We start from the raw sequence: 23,016 nt of genomic DNA, 5'->3' as shown, positions 1-23,016 counted from the left end.
TAAATAAATAAATAGTCTTTCTATAGCCCACTGAATGAGAGATAGCACACACAGCAGTGGCACACAAGCCCTGACTGAGGCCAATATTTTTCTCCCACTGATTGATGTAGTGTTTTTGTGTTGAGGTAGATTTTAGAACACAAATCAAGGAAAAAAAAAAAAATGCTTTCTATGGCCCACTGAATGAGAGAGAGGTGGCACACCCAGGAGTCAAGACTGGCACACAAGCTGAAAGGGCAATATTACTCTCCCACTGTTTTTTTATGTTTTTTTTTTTTTTTTCAGGGAGACTTTAGAAACCAAATAATATTAAAAAAACCAAAAAAAAAAATAGCCTTTCTATGGCCCACTGAATGAGAGAGAGAGGTGGCACACCCAGGAGTCAAGACTGGCACACAAGCTGAAAGGGCAATATTACTCTCCCACTGTTTTTTTATGTATTTTTTGTTTTTTAAGGGAGACTTTAGAAACCCAATAATATTTAAAAAAAAAAATAAATAGGCTTTCTATGGCCCACTGAATGAGAGGGAGAGAGGTGGCACACCCAGGAGTCAAGACTGGCACACAAGCTGAAAGGGCAATATTACTCTCCCACTGTTTTTTTATGTTTTTTTTTTTTTTTCAGGGAGACTTTAGAAACCAAATAATAAGAAAAAAAATAAATAAATAAATAGGCTTTCTATAGCCCACTGAATGAGAGATAGCACACACAGCAGTGGCACACAAGCCCTGACTGAGGCCAATATTTTTCTCCCACTGATTGATGTAGTGTTTTTGTGTTGAGGTAGATTTTAGAACACAAATCAAGGAAAAAAAAAAAAAAATGCTTTCTATGGCCCACTGAATGAGAGAGAGGTGGCACACCCAGGAGTCAAGACTGGCACACAAGCTGAAAGGGCAATATTACTCTCCCACTGTTTTTTTATGTATTTTTTGTTTTTTAAGGGAGACTTTAGAAACCCAATAATATTTAAAAAAAAAAAATAAATAGGCTTTCTATGGCCCACTGAATGAGAGGGAGAGAGGTGGCACACCCAGGAGTCAAGACTGGCACACAAGCTGAAAGGGCAATATTACTCTCCCACTGTTTTTTATGTTTTTTTTTTTTTTAAGGGAGACTTTAGAAACCCAATAATATTTAAAAAAAAAAATAAATAGGCTTTCTATGGCCCACTGAATGAGAGGGAGAGAGGTGGCACACCCAGGAGTCAAGACTGGCACACAAGCTGAAAGGGCAATATTACTCTCCCACTGTTTTTTTATGTTTTTTTTTTTTTTTCAGGGAGACTTTAGAAACCAAATAATAAGAAAAAAAATAAATAAATAAATAGTCTTTCTATAGCCCACTGAATGAGAGATAGCACACACAGCAGTGGCACACAAGCCCTGACTGAGGCCAATATTTTTCTCCCACTGATTGATGTAGTGTTTTTGTGTTGAGGTAGATTTTAGAACACAAATCAAGGAAAAAAAAAAAATGCTTTCTATGGCCCACTGAATGAGAGAGAGGTGGCACACCCAGGAGTCAAGACTGGCACACAAGCTGAAAGGGCAATATTACTCTCCCACTGTTTTTTTATGTATTTTTTGTTTTTTAAGGGAGACTTTAGAAACCCAATAATATTTTTTAAAAAAAATAAATAGGCTTTCTATGGCCCACTGAATGAGAGGGAGAGAGGTGGCACACCCAGGAGTCAAGACTGGCACACAAGCTGAAAGGGCAATATTACTCTCCCACTGTTTTTTTATGTTTTTTTTTTTTTTTCAGGGAGACTTTAGAAACCAAATAATAAGAAAAAAAATAAATAAATAAATAGTCTTTCTATAGCCCACTGAATGAGAGATAGCACACACAGCAGTGGCACACAAGCCCTGACTGAGGCCAATATTTTTCTCCCACTGATTGATGTAGTGTTTTTGTGTTGAGGTAGATTTTAGAACACAAATCAAGGAAAAAAAAAAAAAATGCTTTCTATGGCCCACTGAATGAGAGAGAGGTGGCACACCCAGGAGTCAAGACTGGCACACAAGCTGAAAGGGCAATATTACTCTCCCACTGTTTTTTTATGTATTTTTTGTTTTTTAAGGGAGACTTTAGAAACCCAATAATATTTAAAAAAAAAAATAAATAGGCTTTCTATGGCCCACTGAATGAGAGGGAGAGAGGTGGCACACCCAGGAGTCAAGACTGGCACACAAGCTGAAAGGGCAATATTACTCTCCCACTGTTTTTTTATGTTTTTTTTTTTTTTTCAGGGAGACTTTAGAAACCAAATAATATTAAAAAAACCAAAAAAAAAAATAGGCTTTCTATGGCCCACTGAATGAGAGGGAGAGAGGTGGCACACCCAGGAGTCAAGACTGGCACACAAGCTGAAAGGGCAATATTACTCTCCCACTGTTTTTTTATGTTTTTTTTTTTTTTTTCAGGGAGACTTTAGAAACCAAATAATAAGAAAAAAAATAAATAAATAAATAGGCTTTCTATAGCCCACTGAATGAGAGATAGCACACACAGCAGTGGCACACAAGCCCTGACTGAGGCCAATATTTTTCTCCCACTGATTGATGTAGTGTTTTTGTGTTGAGGTAGATTTTAGAACACAAATCAAGGAAAAAAAAAAAAAATGCTTTCTATGGCCCACTGAATGAGAGAGAGGTGGCACACCCAGGAGTCAAGACTGGCACACAAGCTGAAAGGGCAATATTACTCTCCCACTGTTTTTTTATGTATTTTTTGTTTTTTAAGGGAGACTTTAGAAACCCAATAATATTTAAAAAAATAAATAAATAGGCTTTCTATGGCCCACTGAATGAGAGGGAGAGAGGTGGCACACCCAGGAGTCAAGACTGGCACACAAGCTGAAAGGGCAATATTACTCTCCCACTGTTTTTTTATGTTTTTTTTTTTTTTTCAGGGAGACTTTAGAAACCAAATAATATTAAAAAAAAACAAAAAAAAAAATAGCCTTTCTATGGCCCACTGAATGAGAGAGAGAGGTGGCACACCCAGGAGTCAAGACTGGCACACAAGCTGAAAGGGCAATATTACTCTCCCACTGTTTTTTTAGGTTTTTTTTTTTTTTCAGGGAGACTTTAGAAACCAAATAATATTAAAAAAAAAAAAAAATAATAAATAGGCTTTCTATAGCCCACTGAATGAGAGATAGCACACACAGCAGTGGCACACAAGCCCTGACTGAGGCCAATATTTTTCTCCCACTGATTGATGTAGTGTTTTTGTGTTGAGGTAGAATTTAGAACACAAATCACGGAAAAAATAAATAGGCTTTCTATGGCCCACTCAGTGAGAGATGGCACACACAGGGATGGCACTGTAGCAGAAATGCCAATCTTAATCTCCCACAAAAAAAACAAAAAAAAAACAGGGACTGTCCTACAATTACTATCTCCCTGCAGTAATCTAAGCCAGGTATGGCAGGCAGCAATAGGAGTGGACTGATGCACAAATTAAATAAAAAGTGTGGACAAACAAAAAAGATAGCTGTGCAGAAAGGAAGGAACAAGAGGATATGTGCTTTGAAAAAAGCAGTTGGTTTCCACAGTGGCGTACACACAGCAATACAGCTATCACGGAGCCTTCTAGGGCAGCCCAATGAGCTACAGCGCTGAGGGGAAAAAAAAAAAAAAATAGCTTCCACAGTCCCTGCACACCGAAGGTGGTGTTGGACAGTGGAAATCGCTGCAGCACAAGCGGTTTGGTGGTTAGTGGACCCTGCCTAACGCTCTCCCTGCTTCTGACGAAGCGGCAGCAACCTGTCCCTAAGCTCAGATCAGCAGCAGTAAGATGGCGGTCGGCGGGAACGCCCCTTTATAGCCCCTGTGACGCCGCAGACAGCAAGCCAATCACTGCAATGCCCTTCTCTAAGATGGTGGGGACCAGGATCTATGTCATCACGCTGCCCACACTCTGCGTTCACCTTCATTGGCTGAGAAATGGCGCTTTTCGCGTCATTGAAACGCGACTTTGGCGCGAAAGTCGCGTACCGCATGGCCGACAAGCACAGGGGTCGGATCGGGTTTCATGAGACGCCGACTTAGCCAAAAGTCGGCGACTTTTGAAAATGATCGACCCGTTTCGCTCAACCCTATTCACCACCACCACCACATTCCTCTCTCAACACTCCCACTGTCGAAGTGTCCCAATCTGACAGCCCCTCCAGCAATATCTCCACCCGAAATTATGCTAAGTTATAAAAGTTATTTTTGTTAAAAAAATTTGTTGAATAAAACTGTTTTGGTTAAACAAAATTTGTATTTTATTTATAAGGTATTGTAATACATTTAAGAATGTGGTTAGAGGTTAAATACTTCAAACAGGTACATAATTTGGGTAAAAGAAGGTAAAATACTTTGGGTACAACCCAAACAGGTACATAACTTAGGTGAAGGTAAAATACTCTGAGTACAACCCAAACAGGTACACAACTTTGGTTATATAAGGTTAAAGGTTAAATACTTTGGGGGCAACACAAACAGGTACACAACTTCGGTCCAATAAGGTAAAATACGGTTAACAAGGTCCAAGAAAAATTGTTCAAACTCTCTCATCTTGCCAGTCTACTCTTCCTTCAGGTGAGATAAAGTATTCTGCGAATTGTTCCCATATTCGGGAAACTGCCACAGAACTTCTATACGTAATGTTGTTATAATCAGCCAAGGTGGTTTCTTCTGAGTGGTCTTCAATGGAAATATGTTCCTTGCATATCACATAATTGTGCAGGACAACACACGCTTTCACCACCTCGTCAACAGTGTCAGTCTTCAAGTTTATAGCTGTCAATAGAACTCGCCGGTCAAAATCTGAAAAGCGCACTCCACCATTCTCCGTGCTCGTGGGAGGCGGTAGTTAAAAATTCTGTTAGTATGCGTTAATCCACTACTGGAGTAGGGTTTCAGCATGTGTTCTGACAGCTGGAATGTGTAAGGATTCACAAGGGAAAAGATGGAAAGTGGACCCACTGGGCCGTGATGACGATCCCCTCACGGACGAGCTGACCAGGTGGACATGGTTAATGTCCTGTCAGGGTTAATTTTGCTAGCCTCTTTTCCAAAATGGGAGGGGTATTTATACTTGCTCCTAACCTGGTTTCTCTGTCAGCTATAGATTCTGTTTCTGTCTGTATGCATGACTCCTGGAGTGTGTGCCCGGCTTGCATAGAGTTGTTCTTGCTTTCCGTGTTTTACTCTGTTTGTGTTCCTGGCTACTGAACTCTGGCTTTGCTTCTGATGATCCCCTGTCTCTCCCTTTTGGTACCTCGTAATCTCCTGGCTATGACCTCTGCTTGTTTGATTATGGCTGCTTTCACACTAGTGCAGCGCCCCAGAGTCCTGGTCGTTGCAGTACTGTGGCTCCGCCACTAAGGGGAGCTATGGTACGTCTGATGGCACTGAAGGAGTTCATCTGACCAGGTATCACAGACACCAATACATTTCACAGTCGGGCCTCCAGGGGGAGCTAAGGGTTCTATTCATTAGGCCACTCCTCACATACTGGTAAAACTGGGGGTCAGGCAGGAAGTTAGAACAGAAAGCTGACTGGGTTGGAACCAGGCAACACCTTGTGGCAGAGGGTGTTGTGGGAGAAGATTCGGTAGGGTCCCTGTCAGGGGTGGGATCCTGACAGAGGCCTGGCAACTTGAGAGAACGTAACGGGGCCGTGCCTGCTCAGCATAGCGGCGGTGCCCAAGGAGGGATTGGAAGCGAGATAGATTGTGCTGAGTGAGAAACGAGATCAAAGAAAGAAGGAGAATACCAGTAGGAGTCGTGCTGTGAGACCGAGGCAACATCCTACTGAGGCGCACAACCGGCGGCCGGAACGCCGAGGAAGTATTACTATATTCAGCTTCAGGCAATACTTCAAACCAACAGCAGGACAGTCAGTCATAGGCGAGCTGTCTCACCTAAATCACCTACGAAGACATAGGGGGCAACTTGTGGAGAGGGGCGACTCTAGGGTCCCGGAAGAGCTCCGAGCCTACCCGTCATACGGGTGCCATCCTAACCGCAACATCAGGGAGGGACGGAAGATTAGCAGAACATCATCTAATCGAGTTGTGAGGGAACTTAAGAAACGGACACAACAGTTGTGGGGACTTTCCGTAAGCACAGCAGGGAAGGACCACAACACATAGCGCTAGCAGGAAGGCACAGATTTCCACCTGCAAAGAGAACTCTGGAGGTGCCATTGGACCGGCCGGACTTGCGCAGCCTGGTTAACCGTATTCCGGATTGAGGACCCAGAGATCTTCAGTAAAGAGGTAAAGAGACTGCAACCTGATGTCCTCGTTATTTACTGCACCGCACCACCACCACTATCCACACCTATCAGATACTGGGCGCCCTTCGGCAGGGTCACGGACCGGGGCCTAGCCACCGTGACAACCCCAGAGCAGAGACTCAGAGGCCCGGTACCGGGTACCCCTCGGCCCTGCGGCAGTGGGGGCGCTACACTAGCGTCGGTACGGGCCCGTCACAGCGCGTCGGGCCGACGTACCGACACATGCTGTGAAAAAAATGCCCGACGTGGGCAGAGGAAGCAGTCTTACGACACTTCCGCTGCCCCATTGCAAGGTTCGGGGAGGAGGGAGTGGAGTTTCGGCCTCGCATGCATGGTCGAAAATGGCGGACTTGACGCACAAAAAAACGTTACCGTCGCATGACGGTTATGACGTGTGGCAATATGTCGCAATGCGTCAGTAATGTAAGTCTATGGGGAAAAAATGCATTCTGCAGACTACTTTGCAGGATGCGTTTTTTCTCCTGAACGACGCATTGCAACGTATTGCAAACAACGCTAGTGTGAAAGTAGCCTTATTCTTTAGTGCTTGTCCCTTCTCTGTTTCCCTGGCCTCTGGCTCCACCCCCTTTCCTCCTCCCACTCTGTCACATAGTCTAAGGTCCTGTTCATTACCTGTACACTCTGTTTCATGTCAAATGTCCCATGGGTTCAGGTTTGTAACTTGGCGTCTTGCTCAGCTGCTGTGTGCAGCTTCCCCTGCAGCATTGATACCTGGGCACCTTGACATTCCCCCTATACGGGGAGAGTTAGGGGCAGGCCCGTGAGGGACTATCACCACGGAAGCTGGGGAGGCAAGACGGAACAGACAAAAGGAAACGTGGGACCGGGGGAAACAAAAGAGGCACCAGACTGACGGGAGCGGAAGAGACACAGGACTGAAATGATACCGGAATGAAGAGACTGGGGCAGCAGACACACAGAAACGCAGGACACTAGGAACGGCGAGAGAGTAACAGGGACTCAGGACTGCTACGGAGCAGGACTATGGTGATACAGGACTGGCAAGACAGGGACGGGAGGAGGACTGCGGTGATACAGGTCAGGCGAGACAGGGACGGCAGGAGTGCGGGGACCAGGGCTGCAGAGACACAGGAACAGTACTGGAAGAGGCAAGGGGAGAACCAGAATCAAGGAGCATACAGCACAGACAAGAGGCCAAGAGCACTAGCAGAACACAAGCGATCTTCAGGCACAGAGGGGCGGAAGGAAGCAGCTTACATACCAGCGCAGCACAGCACTTCCGGGTGAAGACCCTCCAAGACGATAGAGAGGATGGAAGGAGCGCCAGCAGGAAGGTTAGAAGTGCGCGCGCGCAGTGCTGAATCTGGTGTGCGCGCGCGCCTGACGAGCATCAGAGGCCGGGAGCGAGCGCAGAGGGGAAGACGCCGCAGGAGAGGAGGCGTGCCAGAACAGAAGACAGGTGAGTATGAGTGGGCGGAGGAGTCAGCAGCTGCAGCGGTGTAACAGTACCCCCGTCCTTACGTCCCCCCTTACCCTTAAGGCTGAAAAAAACCTAGCTAAAATACGAGGAGCCTGAATGTTTTCCCGAGGCTCCCAGGACCTATCCTCAGGCCCGAAATCCTTCCAGTCCACCAAAAACAAAGTTCTACCCCTACGCTTTTTCATGGCCAAAATATCCTTTATCTCAAAGATAATATCCACAGAAACAGGAGTCGGTGAAGACAAGGTCGAGGCATGAAACTGATTAAAAACTACAGGTTTAAGGAGAGAAACATGAAAAGAATTGGGAATACGAAGAGAGGCAGGTAGCTTAAGTTTGTAAGAAACATTGTTAATATGTGCCAAGACCTCGAAAGGACCAAGGTAGCGAGGACCCAGTTTGTGCAAATGGATTTTAAGGTGAATAAATTTAGACGAAAGCCAGACCTTATCTCCAGGATGGAATACAGGAGAATCGAGACGCCTTTTATCTGCATGTCTCTTCATCCTAAGCTGAGCTAGTTCGAGAGCAGACTTGGTCTCCTGCCAGACCCTAGAGAATTCCCTAGACAGAAGATCTGCCGCTGGCACAGAAGAGACAGGAGGAACCGGTAGAGGAAGTCCAGGATGTTGTCCATAAACGACAAAAAATGGAGACTTGGTAGAGGTTTCATTGGTATGATTATTATAAGAAAATTCAGCCCATGGTAGTAAGTCGGACCAATCATTTTGATGAGCGTTTGAGAAATGCCGGAGATACGTCACCAGAATTTGGTTAGTACGCTCCACTTGGCCGTTGGACTGTGGATGATAGGCCGAAGAAAAGTCAAGCGAGATGTTCATCGACTTACAGAGAGACCTCCAGAATCGAGCGGTGAATTGGACTCCTCGATCAGAAATTATATGCTGTGGTAGACCATGAATGCGAAAAATATGTTGAACAAAAATCTTCGCCAACACAGGAGCTGAAGGCAAACCTGAGAGAGGAATGAAATGCGCCATTTTAGAGAAACGGTCTACAACCACGAGGATGACGGTGCAACCAGAAGAATGAGGCAGATCAGTAATAAAATCTACTGCAATATGTTGCCACGGAGCAGTAGGCACAGGAAGACGATGCAGAAGACCTGTGCAGCGCCCCAGAGTCCTGGTTGTTGCAGTAATGTCGCTCTTCCACCAGGGGGAGTGATGTTACGTCTGATGGTACTAAAGGAGTTCACCTTACCAGGTATCACAGTCACACACTATACTTCACACTCCAGTCCACCAAGGGGAGCAAAGGTTCTATTTACTAGGCCACTCCTCGCACATGGGTAAAACTGGGGGTTGGATAGGAAGTGAGCGAGAAGCTGCCTGGGTTTGACCCAGAGAGGACCTGTCAGGCAGACAGGGGGAGAAGGAGGAACATCTGAGCTCCAGACAGAGGGTCCCTGTCGGGTGGGATCCTGACAGAGGCCAAGCACGAGATACGTTAGTGCGCCTGCACTTCATTGCGGCAGCATCCTAAGAAAGGACACGAAGCAAAGTATATTGTGGAGAGTAAGAAACGAAGTCACAGCACAAGGAGATAATACCGGGAGGAGTTCTGCCTCGAGATCGGCAGCCTCCTTCTGAGGCGCGTAGCCGGTGGCCGGAACACCGAGGGAGTAATAGGCTCTACGCATTACTTCAGAGACCGGCAGGACAGTTGATTCCAAGTTGGCTGCCTGACCTTAATACCTATGAAGACACGGAGGCAAATTGTGGGAGAGGGGCGTCTCTAGGGTCCCTATAAAATAGCTCCAGGCCTACCCCGTCATACGGGTTGTCCTATCCATATCATCTGGGGGACAGAGAGAGAGAGAACATCAGAAACATCCACGAAAGTTGTGAAGACTATCCCGTGGTGCTCAGCAGGGAGGTACTACAACACACAGGCGCTAGTAGGAAGGCTACTGATTTCCACCTGGAGAAGGGAACTCTGGATGTGCCTTCGGACCGGCCAGGCTCAGCCTGCCCTGTGAACAGTACTCTGGACTGTTGACTCTGAATCTTCAGTAAAAGGTAAAGAGACTGCAACCTTTGTGTCCTCGTTATTCACCGCGCCTTACGACGTCCACCATCACCACTTACACATCTGGGAAGCCCTGGGGACATACTTCACCTGTGGAAAGGTACACCATCTAGCTGCCATTCCATCACCCCAGCGGACCCCTTGCAGCGTCGGTCACCCTGACCGAATACCACAGGTGGCGTCACGAACACCGTACAAACAACTAACCCTTTAAGTGGACGTCCCTCAGAAGGGCAACGGACCGGGTCGGGCCACCATGACATTCCCAGAACCGAGAGAGATAGACCCGGTACCGAGTACCCCATTGCCCTTACACGTGGGAGCGCTCCATCTGAAGGCAACTGCATTGGAACCTTGTTCTTAGCACAGGATGGACATGACTCGACAAAACTTCGGACATCCTTCAAAAGAGTCGGCCACCAGTAGTAGCAGGATATGAGATTGAAGGTTTTCTTGAAACCAACATGGCCCGCCAGCTTGGAGGCAAGTCCCCAAAGTAAAACATGTCTCTTGTCCTTCTCAGAAACAAAGGTCTTACCCGGAGGTAAAGAGGTCAGGGAGACTGGAGCAACCGTGATGACTCGGGTTGGATCAATGATGTGCGTGGTCTCCTCCTCAGCATCCACCGGCGAGAAAGCTCTGGACAAGGCGTCGGCCTTGAAGTTTTTTTCACCAGGCAGAAAGCGGAGTTCAAAGTCAAATCGGGCGAAGAATAAAGCCCACCTGGCTTGTCGGGCGTTTAGTCGATGCGCAGAACGAATGCACGCCAAATTCTTATGATCCATATAGATTACAAAGGGATGTAGAGCTCCCTCCAGTAGATACCTCCATTCCTCCAGTGCCAATTTGATGGCCAAAAGTTCTTTATCGCCAGTGGAATAATTTCTTTCAGAAGACGAGAAGATTTTGGAGAAGAAGCCACAAGGCGACCAGAAGAGGACCTCTGAGAAAGCACAGCTCCAGCTCCGATAGCGGAGGCATCAACCTCTTGGAAGAAGGGTTTATTTGCTTCAGGGCGATGGAGTACAGGAGCTGAGGCGAAAGCTTCTTTGAGAGACAGGAAAGCCTCTTCGGCTTCTGCTGGCCAATGATGAGGGTTGGCACCTTTTTTTGTCAGAGAAGAGATGGGAGCCGACAAGGAGGAAAAGTGAGGAATAAACTGCCGAAAATAATTCAGGAATACTAGAAAACGCTGGATTGCCTTCACTTCTGAGTGGACGAGGCCAATTGAGTACGGCAGAAACTTTACCCGGATCCATACGTAGACCAGAATTGGAGATGATGAAACCCAAGAACGGCAGTGACAACTGTTCAAAGGCACATTTTTCAAGTTTTGCATAAAGCCGATTCTCTCTCAGACGAAGAAGAACTTGACGGACATCTCTCCGATGAGAAAGTAGATCTGGTGAAAACACAAGGATATCATCCAAATATATCACAACACAGGTGTAAAGTACTGTAGGTCCCGAAAAACGTCATTCACCAACTCTTGAAAGACTGCAGGAGCGTTACACAAGCCAAAGGGCATCACCAAATACTCATAATGGCCATCGCGGGTGTTAAACACAGTCTTCCATTCATCTCCCGAGCGAATTCGGATCAAATTATAAGCTCCTCTGGGATCCAGTTCAGTGAAGATGCGTGCTCCTCGTAGCCGATCAAAAAGTTCCGGGATGAGAGGAAGGGGATACTTATTTTTAATCGTGATGTTATTGAGGCCAGAATAATCTATGCAGGGTCGAAGGGAACCATCCTTCTTAACAAAAAAAACCCCAGCCCCTGCAGGTGAAGAAGATTTCCGGATAAAGCCCCTGGCCAAATTCTCTTGGACATAGTCGGACATGGCTTGAGTCTCGGAGGGAGACAGAGGGATATGTACGACCTCTGGGAGGAGTAGAACCAGGAACAAGATCAATCAGACAATCGCAAGGACGATGCGGTGGTAAAACCTCTGCTTCTCTCTTGTTGAAGACATCCGAAAATGAAGAATAAACGAGGGCTGATTCGCTAGTCCAGGAACAGATGGAGAGAAACAAGTAGGCTTGACGGAAAGTAGACATCTATTCAGACAAGTCATTCTATTCAGAATGTCCCCAGCTTAAAACGTCTCCAGTTCGCCAGTTTAGGGCAGGTTCATGATTTCTTAACCAGGGAAGTCCGAAAATAAACAGATGAGCTAAAGACGGCAGAACATAAAAAGCCAATTTCTCATGATGAAGAGCTCCAATTTGAATCTCGACCTCCTCAGTGACTGAAGTAACGGACTCCCACAAAGGCTGACCATCGACAGAAGCTATTTGCCTAGGGACCTCCAAGGATCTGACAGGAATCCCAAGTCTTTAAACAACCTCGAGTTGAACAAAAGTCCCAGCCGCACCTGAATCTACGTAAGCCTCTAGAGAGAAGCGACTAGACCCCAAATGTAAAATCACAGACAGAATCAGAGGTGGAGAGGAATCATAGCTACCTAGGAAGGCCTCTCTTACCTGTCCTAGGCGGAGGCGTTTCCCGGCTACTGAGGGCAGGAACGTAGAAGAAGAGTGGCACTGCCGCAATAAAAGCATAAACCCTGTGCAAGTCTCTCCTTATGGCGTTGTTCGGCGGGCTTGAGGTGATCTACCTGCATGGGCTCAGGAGAAGAAGAGGTTGCTACAGTAGTGGTTTGAGGGAAAGAAGCACCCCGAGAAGCAGAAGACAAGCGAGGGGATCTCCTCCCTCTGACAACCTCATGAGAGCGCTCCTGGAATCGCAAATCAATGCAAGTCGCCAAGAAAATTAGGTCATCCAAAGTAATAGGAGTGTCATGCCCTGCCAGCTCATCCTTAATTCGGGAAGACAGCCCTCATCAAAACGCTCCCACCAATGCTTCATCGTTCCACCCTAAATCAGAAGACAATGTTCAGAAACGGATGGCGTACTGAGCCACAGAAAGGGTACCCTGGTGAAGGTTGAAAAGAGACTCAGTAGTAGATACCAGATGACCGGGTTCATCAAAAACCTTGCGAAAGGTATCTAAAACGAGATTAAGTTGAGAGACCACCGGATCATCTCGCTCCCAGAGGGGGTTAACCCAGGCCAAAGCCTCGCCTTCCAAATGGGAAACCACAAAAGCTACTTTAGCTCAGTACATAGGATATAGCAGTGGGGACAACTCAAAGTGTAATTGACACTGATTGAGAATCCCTCAACACAATTTGGGATCTCCTCCATAGCGAGGAGGTCTGGCCAGACGAGGGCTGCGGAGCGGAGACCTGGATTGGAGCAGAGACGGCACCCTGAAGGGAGAAAAGTCAATTGTCAACAGAGGCCATAAAATTCAAAATATGAGACTGAGTGTCCCGTTGTTGGCTAAGCTCCTGCTGAAGAGCCGCCAGCTGTGAAGCGTCACTTGGGTCGGTAGACTATAAAGCTGCGAGACGAGACTCCATATTTTTAAAGAAGGACATGATTCTTGTCTGGTTCTCTCACAAAAAAAACAACTCTTTTTGAGTGGTGGAGACACCAGCGGGGTCCATGGCCTGAAGATACTGTGAGGATTCACAAGGGAAAAGATGGAAAGTGGACCCACTGGACCGTGATGACGATCCCCTCACGGATGAGCTGACCAGGTGGACTGCCCCCTATACAGGGAGAGTTAGGGGCAGGCCCATGAGGGACTATCACCACGGAAGCTGGGGAGGCAAGACGGAACAGACAAAAGGAAACGTGGGACCGGGGGAAACAAAAGAGGCACCAGACTGACACAGGACTGAAATGATACCGGAATAAAGAGACTGGGGCAGCAGACACACAGAAACTAGGAACGGCAAGAGAGTAACAGGGACTCAGGACTGCTACGGAGCAGGACTGTGGTGATACAGGACTGGCAAGACAGGGACAGCAGGAGGATTGCGGTGATACAGGTCAGGCGAGACAGGGACGGCAGGAGCACTAGAATGCGGGGACCAGGGCTGCAGAGACACAGGAACGGTACTGGAAGAGGCAAGAGGAGAACCAGAATCAAGGAGCATACAGCACAGACGAGAGGCCAAGAGCACTAGCAGAACACAAGCGATCTTCAGGCACAGAGGGGTGGACGGAAGCAGCTTACATATCAGCGTAGCATAGCACGTCAGGGTGAAGATCCTCCAAGACGATAGAGAGGACGGAAGGAGCGCCAGCAGGAAGGTTAGAAGTGTGCGCGCGCAGTGCTGAATCTGGCGTGCGCACCCTCCCGACGAGCATCAGAGGCCGGGAGCGAGTGCAGAGGGGAAGACGCCGCAGGAGAGGAGGCGTGCCGGAACGCTGAAGACAGGTGAGTATGAGTGGGCGGAGGAGGCGGCAGCGGCGTAATAGAAAGCTTCATCCCCAACACAAACAAAAGGCATTGGGGATTTGAGGCAGTGGTCTTGGGGGTGGGTGTCCATTCGCCCCAATATCCACCACTATAAATTTGTACTCTGCATCGGAAATGGCCATCAGCACAATGGAGAAGTATTTTTTATAGTTGAAATATTCCGAGCCAGAACCAGCCGGTTTCACGATGTGGATATGTTTCCCGTCCACTGCGCCCACGCAATTGGGAAAGTGACACTTGCTGGAATTTCTCGGCTACTTCCAACCAACTCTCCATTATGGAATGTGGTATAAATTCACCATGCAAAGAGTCCCACAGTGCACGGCAGGTGTGCTTGACAATTCTAGAGATGGCGGAAATCCCAAGTCTGAACTGGAAATGGACAAATAAATAAAGCAGCACACTGCGGCGCTAAAACATGCAAACATGAAACATGAAAATTGAACTGCATTACTGCATTAGAAATATGAAAAATGAGAGCATTTAGCGCATAAATTGGCCAATTCATGTGTACCTGGTAGCCACATTAAGGCATCTCTCGTATACCAGGACCTAGACATTCCTTTCCTCACTGAGAATAAACGTCTTCATCCCCAACCCAAACAAAAGGCATTGGGGGCCCAGAGGTTTGAGGCAGTGGTCTTGGGGGGGAATTGGAAGGTGTTTCCATACAGATGACGCCCCATTGCAGACAGTTTGAAAACTTGGGAATCATTGGAGCGTATAAATTTATCCACCGCTATAAATTTGTACTCCGCATCTTTTTAGACTATAATCTCTCTGTGGTGGGCTAATGGTCCTGCTGCGATTAAAACACCTGTGGCTTAAAGGTTAAAAGGTAAAAAGGTATTCATTAGCCTTCTGACTGAGCACTCCACCTTTTAGCCACAGGTGTTTTAATCGCAGCAGGATCATTACCCCTCCACAGAGAGAGAGAGATTATAGTTTAAGAAGAGGATTCACAGTAGGTTCCCATTCAGATGAAGACGTTTATTCTCAGTGAGGAAAGGAAAGTCTAGGTCCTGGTATACAAGAGATGCCTTAATGTGGCTACCAGGTACACATGAATTGGCCAATTTATGCGCTAAACGCTCTCATTTTTTCATATTTCTACTGCAGTAATGCAGTTCAATTTTCATGTTTCATGATTGCAGTGTGCTGCCTTATTTATTTAACTGTATACGAGTTGTTGACTCTAAATTCAGCACCTGTTCACACTTATTCTATGTTTGGATGTGACGGTCAGTTTTTTGAAATTTGAACTGGAAATGGAGTGATGAAAGGGATTCTCCAATTGCAAGGAATCTGTGAATAAAAGCAAGGCAATCATTATTACAAAATACCAGCAATAACATTACAGTTATAAGGCAGCATTAACCCCTTTCTGACCTCGGACGGGATAGTACGTCCGAGGTCAGAACCTCCGCTTTGATGCGGGCTCCGGCGGTGAGCCCGCATCAAAGCCGGGACATGTCAGCTGTTTTGAACAGCTGACATGTGCCTGCAATAGCGACGGGTGGAATCGCGATTCACCCGCCGCTATTAACTAGTTAAATGCCGCTGTCAAACGCTGACAGCGGCATTTAACCGGCGCTTCTGGTCATTGTGCCGGAAATGAGCGCATCGCCGACCCCCGTCACATGATCGGGGGTCAACGATGCGTCTGCATAGTAACCATAGAGGTCCTCTATGGTTGCTGATGCCGGATTGCTATGAGTGCCACCCTGTGGTCGAAGGAGGAAGGAATTCAGCTATATAATAGCAATCTGATGATCGCTCCCATGTAGCTGAGCAGATCGAGTTGTGCCAGCTTCTAGCCTCCCATGGAGGCTATTGAAGCATGGCAAAAGTAAAAAACAAAGTAAAAAAAATGTGAAAAAATAAAAAAAATATAAAAGTTTAAATCACCCCCCTTTCGCCCTATTCAAAATAAAACAATAAAAAACCCAAACCTACACATATTTAGTATCGCCGTGTTCAGAATCGCCTGATCTATCAATAAAAAAAGGATTAACCTGATCGCTAAATGGCATAGCAAGAAAAAAAATTTAAAACGCCAGAATTACGCTTTTTTGGTCGTCGCGACATTGCATTAAAATGCAATAACGGGCGATCAAAAGAACGTATCTGCACAAAAGTGGTATCAATAACAACGTCAGCTTGGAATGCAAAACATAAGCCCTCAACCGACCCTAGATCATGAAAAATGGAGACGCTACGGGTATCGGAAAATAGCGCAATTTTTTTTTTTTTAGCAAAGTTTGGAATTTTTTTTCCCCATTTAGATAAAAGAGAACCTAGACATGTTTGGTGTCTTTGAACTCATAATGACCTGGAGAATCATAATGACAGGTCAGTTTTAGCATTTAGTGAACCTAGTAAAAAAGCCAAACAAAAAGCAAGTGTGGGATTGCACTGTTTTTGCAATTTCACCACACTTAGAATTTCTTTCCCGTTTTCTAGTACACGACATGGTAAAACCAATGATGTCGTTTAAAAGTACAACTTGTCCCGCAAAAAATAAACCCTCACAAGGCCATATTGAGGGAAAAATAAAAAAGTTATGGCTCTGGGAAGGAGGGGAGCAAAAAACGAACACGGAAAAATGGAAAATCCCAAGGTCATGAAGGGGTTAAACAGTTGGAGATATGATAAAAAAGATCACTAAAAAGTATTCTAAAAAGGAATTACCAGCAACAACGTTAAAGTGTGCTTTACAGGATGAGAAACAATAATAAAGGCTTACCGAAGAGTGACCATCAGCCGAAGAGTGACCATCAGAATCGACAATACGTATCACTCCTTCGGATGAGATGTCCAATTCGGTCCACCAATAGATCGAAGTTCTCCTCTTTCATCCGCACATATGAGAAAAATTTCTCTGGGTCTCCTCGTAGCTCCATGTACAGTGTAGAAAACACCCCACGTGTCATTCTCTGTGCAGTGATGGGGTGCATCCACAACCACCGTCGGCACAGACGCCTGATGCGTTGTCTCTCTTGCTCCTTCTCCAGAACAATTGTTTTCAAGCGATTTGCCTCCACAGTGAAATCCACGTAGATCTTCAGAATATTCGCAATAACGACATCCATCTTGCTCTCCAAACACTTGCTCCTCTACAACCTGTCACTGATGAGCTGTAGGAAGCCTGTATATATAGCATTCAGGGGGCCAATCACATTTTGGAGCCTCCCAGGGGCATTTTTAAAAACCGGATCCGTCAAAAACCCGGATGAAAAAATGGAGGAAACGGATGCCAACCGTATGGAACGGATCCGAATTTCCGCCGGATCCGATACCCGTATCCGGCGGAAAATCGGACCCGTTCCATACGGTTTTCACAAATTATGCTGGATCCGGCTCTGCGGGGCGACGCCGTAATCGGCAAGGTGCCAAAAACCTGATGTGTGAAAGTAACCTTAGTCAGGATTTTGTGTTACAAAAATTTTAAAGGAATCTTCACCAGGTTATTGCTATCTAATCTGAGAGCAACATGATGTAGGGGCAGAGTCCCTGATTTCTTCGATGTGTCACTTACTGGTCAGCTTGGTGTAGTTTTGATAAAATCCCTTTTGCCTGCAGGAGATTACTGTATTTTTCGGACTATAAGACGCACCGGACCATAAGGCGCACCCCAAATTTGGGGTGAAAATTGCAGAAAAAAATATTTTTTATAAGATGGGGGTAAGTCTTATTGTCTGAATTTACAGTATCTTACCTGAGGGCTGGTGGTGGCAGAGCAGGGTCACAGGAGGCATGGTGTCGGCAGAGGTGGGGTGATGCGGTACAGCGTGCACCTGAGCAGGGTCCCTTCCTGCTTAGGTGGGCGACGCCATGGCCTGGTGTCCATGGGAGGGTTGCAGCAGTGGTTACCGGCAGAGGTGCTGGGATGAGGAGGTGCTGGGATGAGGAGGTGCTGGGATGAGGAGGTCCTGGGATGAGGAGGTCCTGGGATGAGGAGGTGCTGGGATGAGGAGGTCCTGGGATGAGGAGGTCCTGGGATGAGGAGGTCCACGAACTTCAGGAAAATGGCCGCCGCGATCCCCATCTGCGCACGCGCGGCATCCCGCGGCCATTTTCCTGAAGCCCCGGGAAGCAGAGCGCTCCATCTGCGCACGCGCGGCCTCCGGAAGATGGCCGCCACCACCGCTAACAACAGGATTCACCCGGCTCTGCTGATTACCGGGCTGCTGCATCACCTCACCGGGGAAAGGGACCCCGCTCACTGCGCCTCCTCATCCCCGCACGTCTGCCGCCGCACCTCTGCCACCACACCTCTGCCACCGTACCTCTGCCGCCATGGTAAGCCTGCATTGCGACTATTAGACGCACCCCCCATTTTCCCCCCTTTTTTGGGGGGGAAAAAGTGCGTCTTGTAGTCCGAAAAATACGGTAATACTAGAGGACTAGTAAACATGCGGCCATGTAGCCTTCCATATTCAAAAGCTCTGTATAATCCTGCACCACCACTTATTTACAGTTTTTTGCCTATGCACAGTGTACACAGAAGGCTACCAATCAGTGGTGGGTTATACAGAGCTCAGCAAACAGAAAACTGGTAGATCTTCACACGAGAATACAGTTTTAAATCAAAATTGCAGTATCCAGCAAAGTTTGTGATACATTGCTGGAATCTGGATCTCTGTCCATACATCGTGCTGCTTTGATATGGGGTAGCAAAAACGCGGTGACAAATTTCCTTCAAAGAATAAAAAATTCCATATCACAAGTTATCTAACACAAATCCAAATCATGCAAATTTCACACTCTCCAATAAGCCTAAAACTAGTTTCCTATTACGTACAGGTGTGTTTTCAGTGGTCTCATTATCATGACAGATAGGGATTAAAACGACCAGTAATCCCCCTATATACAGCAAATAATACAAGATCTACCATTCACAGTAGATGATGGTACAGCTGATCTCTACTCTCTTTGCCCGTATTGGAGTATTCTTAGCAAGCTCTCCTGTACAGCTATAAGGCAGTCTATTACAGCCTATGTCAGTGTGCCTCCCTGCACAGAACAGGAAATAGAAGTCTAGTATTAGGCTTAGTGGACACTGTCAAATATGCAATATTTTTTAGTTTTCTATTTTATATAGATTATAATAGGAAAAATGTAAAAAAAAATAGAAAAAAAAAATACATTTAACATAAAAAGCGATTTGAATAATAGATCAAATCCTGATGATACATTGCCGAGGAATAATGTTTTTCCACGTGATTGGAATAGGACTATTTTGTAACCATGAGTACAGCTGGGTGTTGTTAAGACACAGAAGCTCCCGGATTTGGTTGCCTAGCAGAGTTTTTGCACCTGGATACGGAATTCTCCCCTTCGTCAATAGCTCACACACAAGGATTCCAAATGACCAGACATCAGATTTAATTGTGAATCTTCCATACATTGCAGCCTCAGGAGCTGTCCATTTGATGGGAAACTTGGCACCTGTTATAATAATAGAATATACATACAGTCATGAAATGTTCAGGGGTTTGTGACATGAAGCAGAGTGAGGAAATGGCAAATGTGCCTTTTTAATACAGCAATATTTTTTTCTACCATTTCAATTAGTGGGCATATGACAAAAAGTTTTACTTATATAGTGCAGCCAGTTCCTGCTTTAGGGGCAGGCAGACTAGGCAGCTGCCTAGGGCCCCCGCTGCGCCAGGGATTCCCAGTCAGTGGCATGTTGCTAAAAGCGGCACACTATGTAGCTATGGGGCCCATGAGTCAGGGGGGCCCACCTGGCACCAGCGGCGGAGCAGTGGGTGACAGGAGGCAAAAGCTGGCTGCTGTGGCTATCGTGGGTCCCCATTGCTAAAGAGAAATTAATATTCACTGCTCCCCACACCCATAGTCCCTCCCACCTCTATGCACTGAAGCTGTTACCGAGAGATGGAGGGACTGTAGGAGTGGAGGGCAGTGAATATTCTTTTTACTTTAATAGTGGGCGAGGTGGCAGCAGCTGCAGGCTTCCTGCTGCTGGGAGATTACGTGTGTCCGCTACTAAAGGGAATGAATATTCACTGCTCTTCAAGTCCATGGGCGTAGAGAAAAGTGAATCTTCATTTTACTTTAATAGCGGGCAGTGTTAGCTGCAGCCACTGGTTCCTGCAGCAGCTGGGCGATTACGTGTGCCCACTACTAAAGAGAATGAATATTCACTGCTCTCCAAGCCCATGGGAGTGAATAGCAGTGAATATTCATTCCCTTTAGTAGCGGGCACACTTGAACGCCCAGAAACAGGAAGCCTGCGGCTGCAGCTAACGCTGCCCACTATTAAAGTGAAATGAGTATTCACTGCTCTCCACTGCTATAGTCCCGGTCATGGGGAGCAGTGAATATTCCAACAGCTGTCCTCGGCTGTCATGACTGTCATGCGCTGCTTACAAGCTGAAATCAGCTGTTGGCATCAGAACAGGACTTTGCAAGGGAGCACAGGGAAGGTAAGTAGAATGGTTTATGTTTTTTTATGTCTTTTGATGGGGGCCAAGCATACCAGGTTGCAAGCCATTCATACCAGGATGAGGAGGGGGGGCATGCCTACCAGGATAGGGATGAGGGGTCCATTCATACCAGGATAGGGATGAGGGGACCATGCATACCAGAATGTGGAATGAGGGGGCCATGCATACCAGGGGAGGGATGAGGAGGCCATTCATACTAAGCTGGGGATGATAGGGCAACATACACCAGGCTGGGGATGAGGGGGCCATGCATACCAGGCTGGGGATGAAAGGCCATGCATACCAGGATGAGATTGAAGGGACCATGCATACCAGGATGGGGATGAGGGGGCAATGCATACCAGGATGGGGAGAAAGTGACAATGTATACCACAATGGGGATTGAGGCCATTCATACAAGGATAGGAATGAGGGGGCTTTGTATACCAAAATGGGGATGAGGGTTCCATGCATACCAGAATAGGGATCAGGGGACAATATATACCAGAATGAGGATGGGAGCCATGTATAGCAAGATGGTGATGAGGGGGTCTGTTATGACCCCAATGGCAGAGGGTCTCAAAAGTACATACCAAGTCTGCAAACACAAAAAACCAGCTCATAGGGCAGTGGTAACTGGGCTGACCATATATCTAATCCTAGCACCACAAATAGCAGCAGCCGGGGAACGTGCCCACGTTGGTTCTAGACGTCTCGCGCCAGCCGGAGAACTAACTAACCCTAGAAGGGAAAAGATAGACCTTTCTTGCCTCCAGAGAAAGGACCCCAAAAGTTGGATACAAGCCCCCAACAAATAATAATGGTGAGGTAAGGAGAAAAGACAAACGTAAGAATGAACTAGATATTTAGCAAAGAGAGGCCCACTGACTAATAGCAGAATATAGTAAGATGACTTATATGGTCAGCAAAAACCCTATCAAAATTTCCACGCTGGATATTCAAGAACCCCCGAACCGTCTAACGGCCCGGGGGGAGAACACCAGCCCCCTAGAGCTTCCAGCAAAATCAGGAATCAAATTTAGTACAAGCTGGACAAAAAATAGGAGCAAAGCAAATAACCAAAAAAACAAGGAAGCAGGACTTAGCTTAATTTTGCAAGATCCAAGACCAGCAGACAGGAGCAAACAGAAAGGAACTGATTACAACGATGCCAGGCACTGGACTGAGAAACCAGGAAGTTTATATAGCAACACCCCTGGACTAACGACCCAGGTGGGTGCCAAACTGAGGAAAGACAATCCCAGAGTCATATCACTAGTGACCACAAGAGGGAGCCAAAAAAGTCTAATTCACAACAGTACCCCCCCTTTAAGGAGGGGTCACCGAACCCTCACCAAGACCACCAGGGCGATCAGGATGAGCAGCGTGAAAGGCACGAACTAAATCGGCAGCATGCACATCAGAGGCAATCACCCAGGAATTATCCTCCTGACCATAGCCCTTCCACTTGACCAGATACTGAAGCCTCCGCCTGGAGAGACGAGAATCCAAGATCTTCTCCACCACGTACTCCAACTCGCCCTCAACCAACACCGGAGCAGGAGGCTCAACAGAAGGAACCACAGGTACAACGTACCGCCGCAACAAAGACCTATGGAACACGTTGTGAATGGCAAACGACACCGGAAGATCCAAGCGAAAGGACACAGGATTAAGGATTTCCAATATCTTGTAAGGACCGATGAAGCGAGGCTTAAATTTAGGAGAGGAGACCTTCATAGGAACAAATCGAGAAGACAGCCATACCAAATCCCCAACACGAAGTCGGGGACCCACACCGCGGCGGCGGTTGGCAAAACGCTGAGCCTTCTCCTGTGACAACTTCAAGTTGTCCACCACATGATTCCAGATGATTCCACATGATTCCAGATCCGCTGCAACCTATCCACCACGGAATCTACCCCAGGACAGTCAGAAGGCTCCACATGTCCCGAGGAAAAACGAGGATGGAAACCAGAGTTGCAAAAAAATGGCGAAACCAAAGTAGCGGACTAGCCCGATTATTAAGGGCAAACTCAGCCAACGGCAAGAAGGTCACCCAATCATCCTGATCTTCACAAACAAAACACCTCAAATAAGCCTCCAGAGTCTGATTAGTTCGCTCCGTTTGTCCATTAGTCTGAGGATGAAAGGCAGACGAAAACGACAAATCAATGCCCATCTTAGCACAAAAGGATCGCCAGAACCTGGAAACAAACTGGGATCCTCTGTTAGACACAATATTCTCAGGAATGCCGTGTAAACGAACCACATTCTGAAAGAACAAAGGAACCAGATCGGAAGAGGAAGGCAGCTTAGGCAAAGATACCAAATGGACCATCTTGGAAAAGCGATCACATACCACCCAGATGACAGACATGCCCTGAGACACCGGAAGATCTGAAATTAAATC

At 46.7% G+C, this 23,016-nt stretch overlaps 1 protein-coding gene across 3 annotated transcripts in view; it reads right to left on the bottom strand.

Moving 5' to 3' along the window:
- The window catches only part of FGR (FGR proto-oncogene, Src family tyrosine kinase), an 833,064-nt gene that overhangs the window by 21,373 nt on the left and 788,675 nt on the right, over positions 1-23,016 (bottom strand). For all 3 annotated transcript variants that reach the window (XM_077295665.1, XM_077295664.1, XM_077295666.1), the window contains one exon: positions 19,471-19,602. In XM_077295665.1, the coding sequence (XP_077151780.1) occupies positions 19,471-19,602 (132 nt within the window). The remainder of the gene's footprint in view (positions 1-19,470; positions 19,603-23,016) is intronic.

The sequence above is a fragment of the Ranitomeya variabilis genome, chromosome 3 (assembly GCF_051348905.1).
Source record: "Ranitomeya variabilis isolate aRanVar5 chromosome 3, aRanVar5.hap1, whole genome shotgun sequence".
Taxonomy (NCBI): Eukaryota; Metazoa; Chordata; class Amphibia; order Anura; family Dendrobatidae; genus Ranitomeya; species Ranitomeya variabilis.
This window is presented reverse-complemented; position numbering and strand designations above follow the sequence as displayed.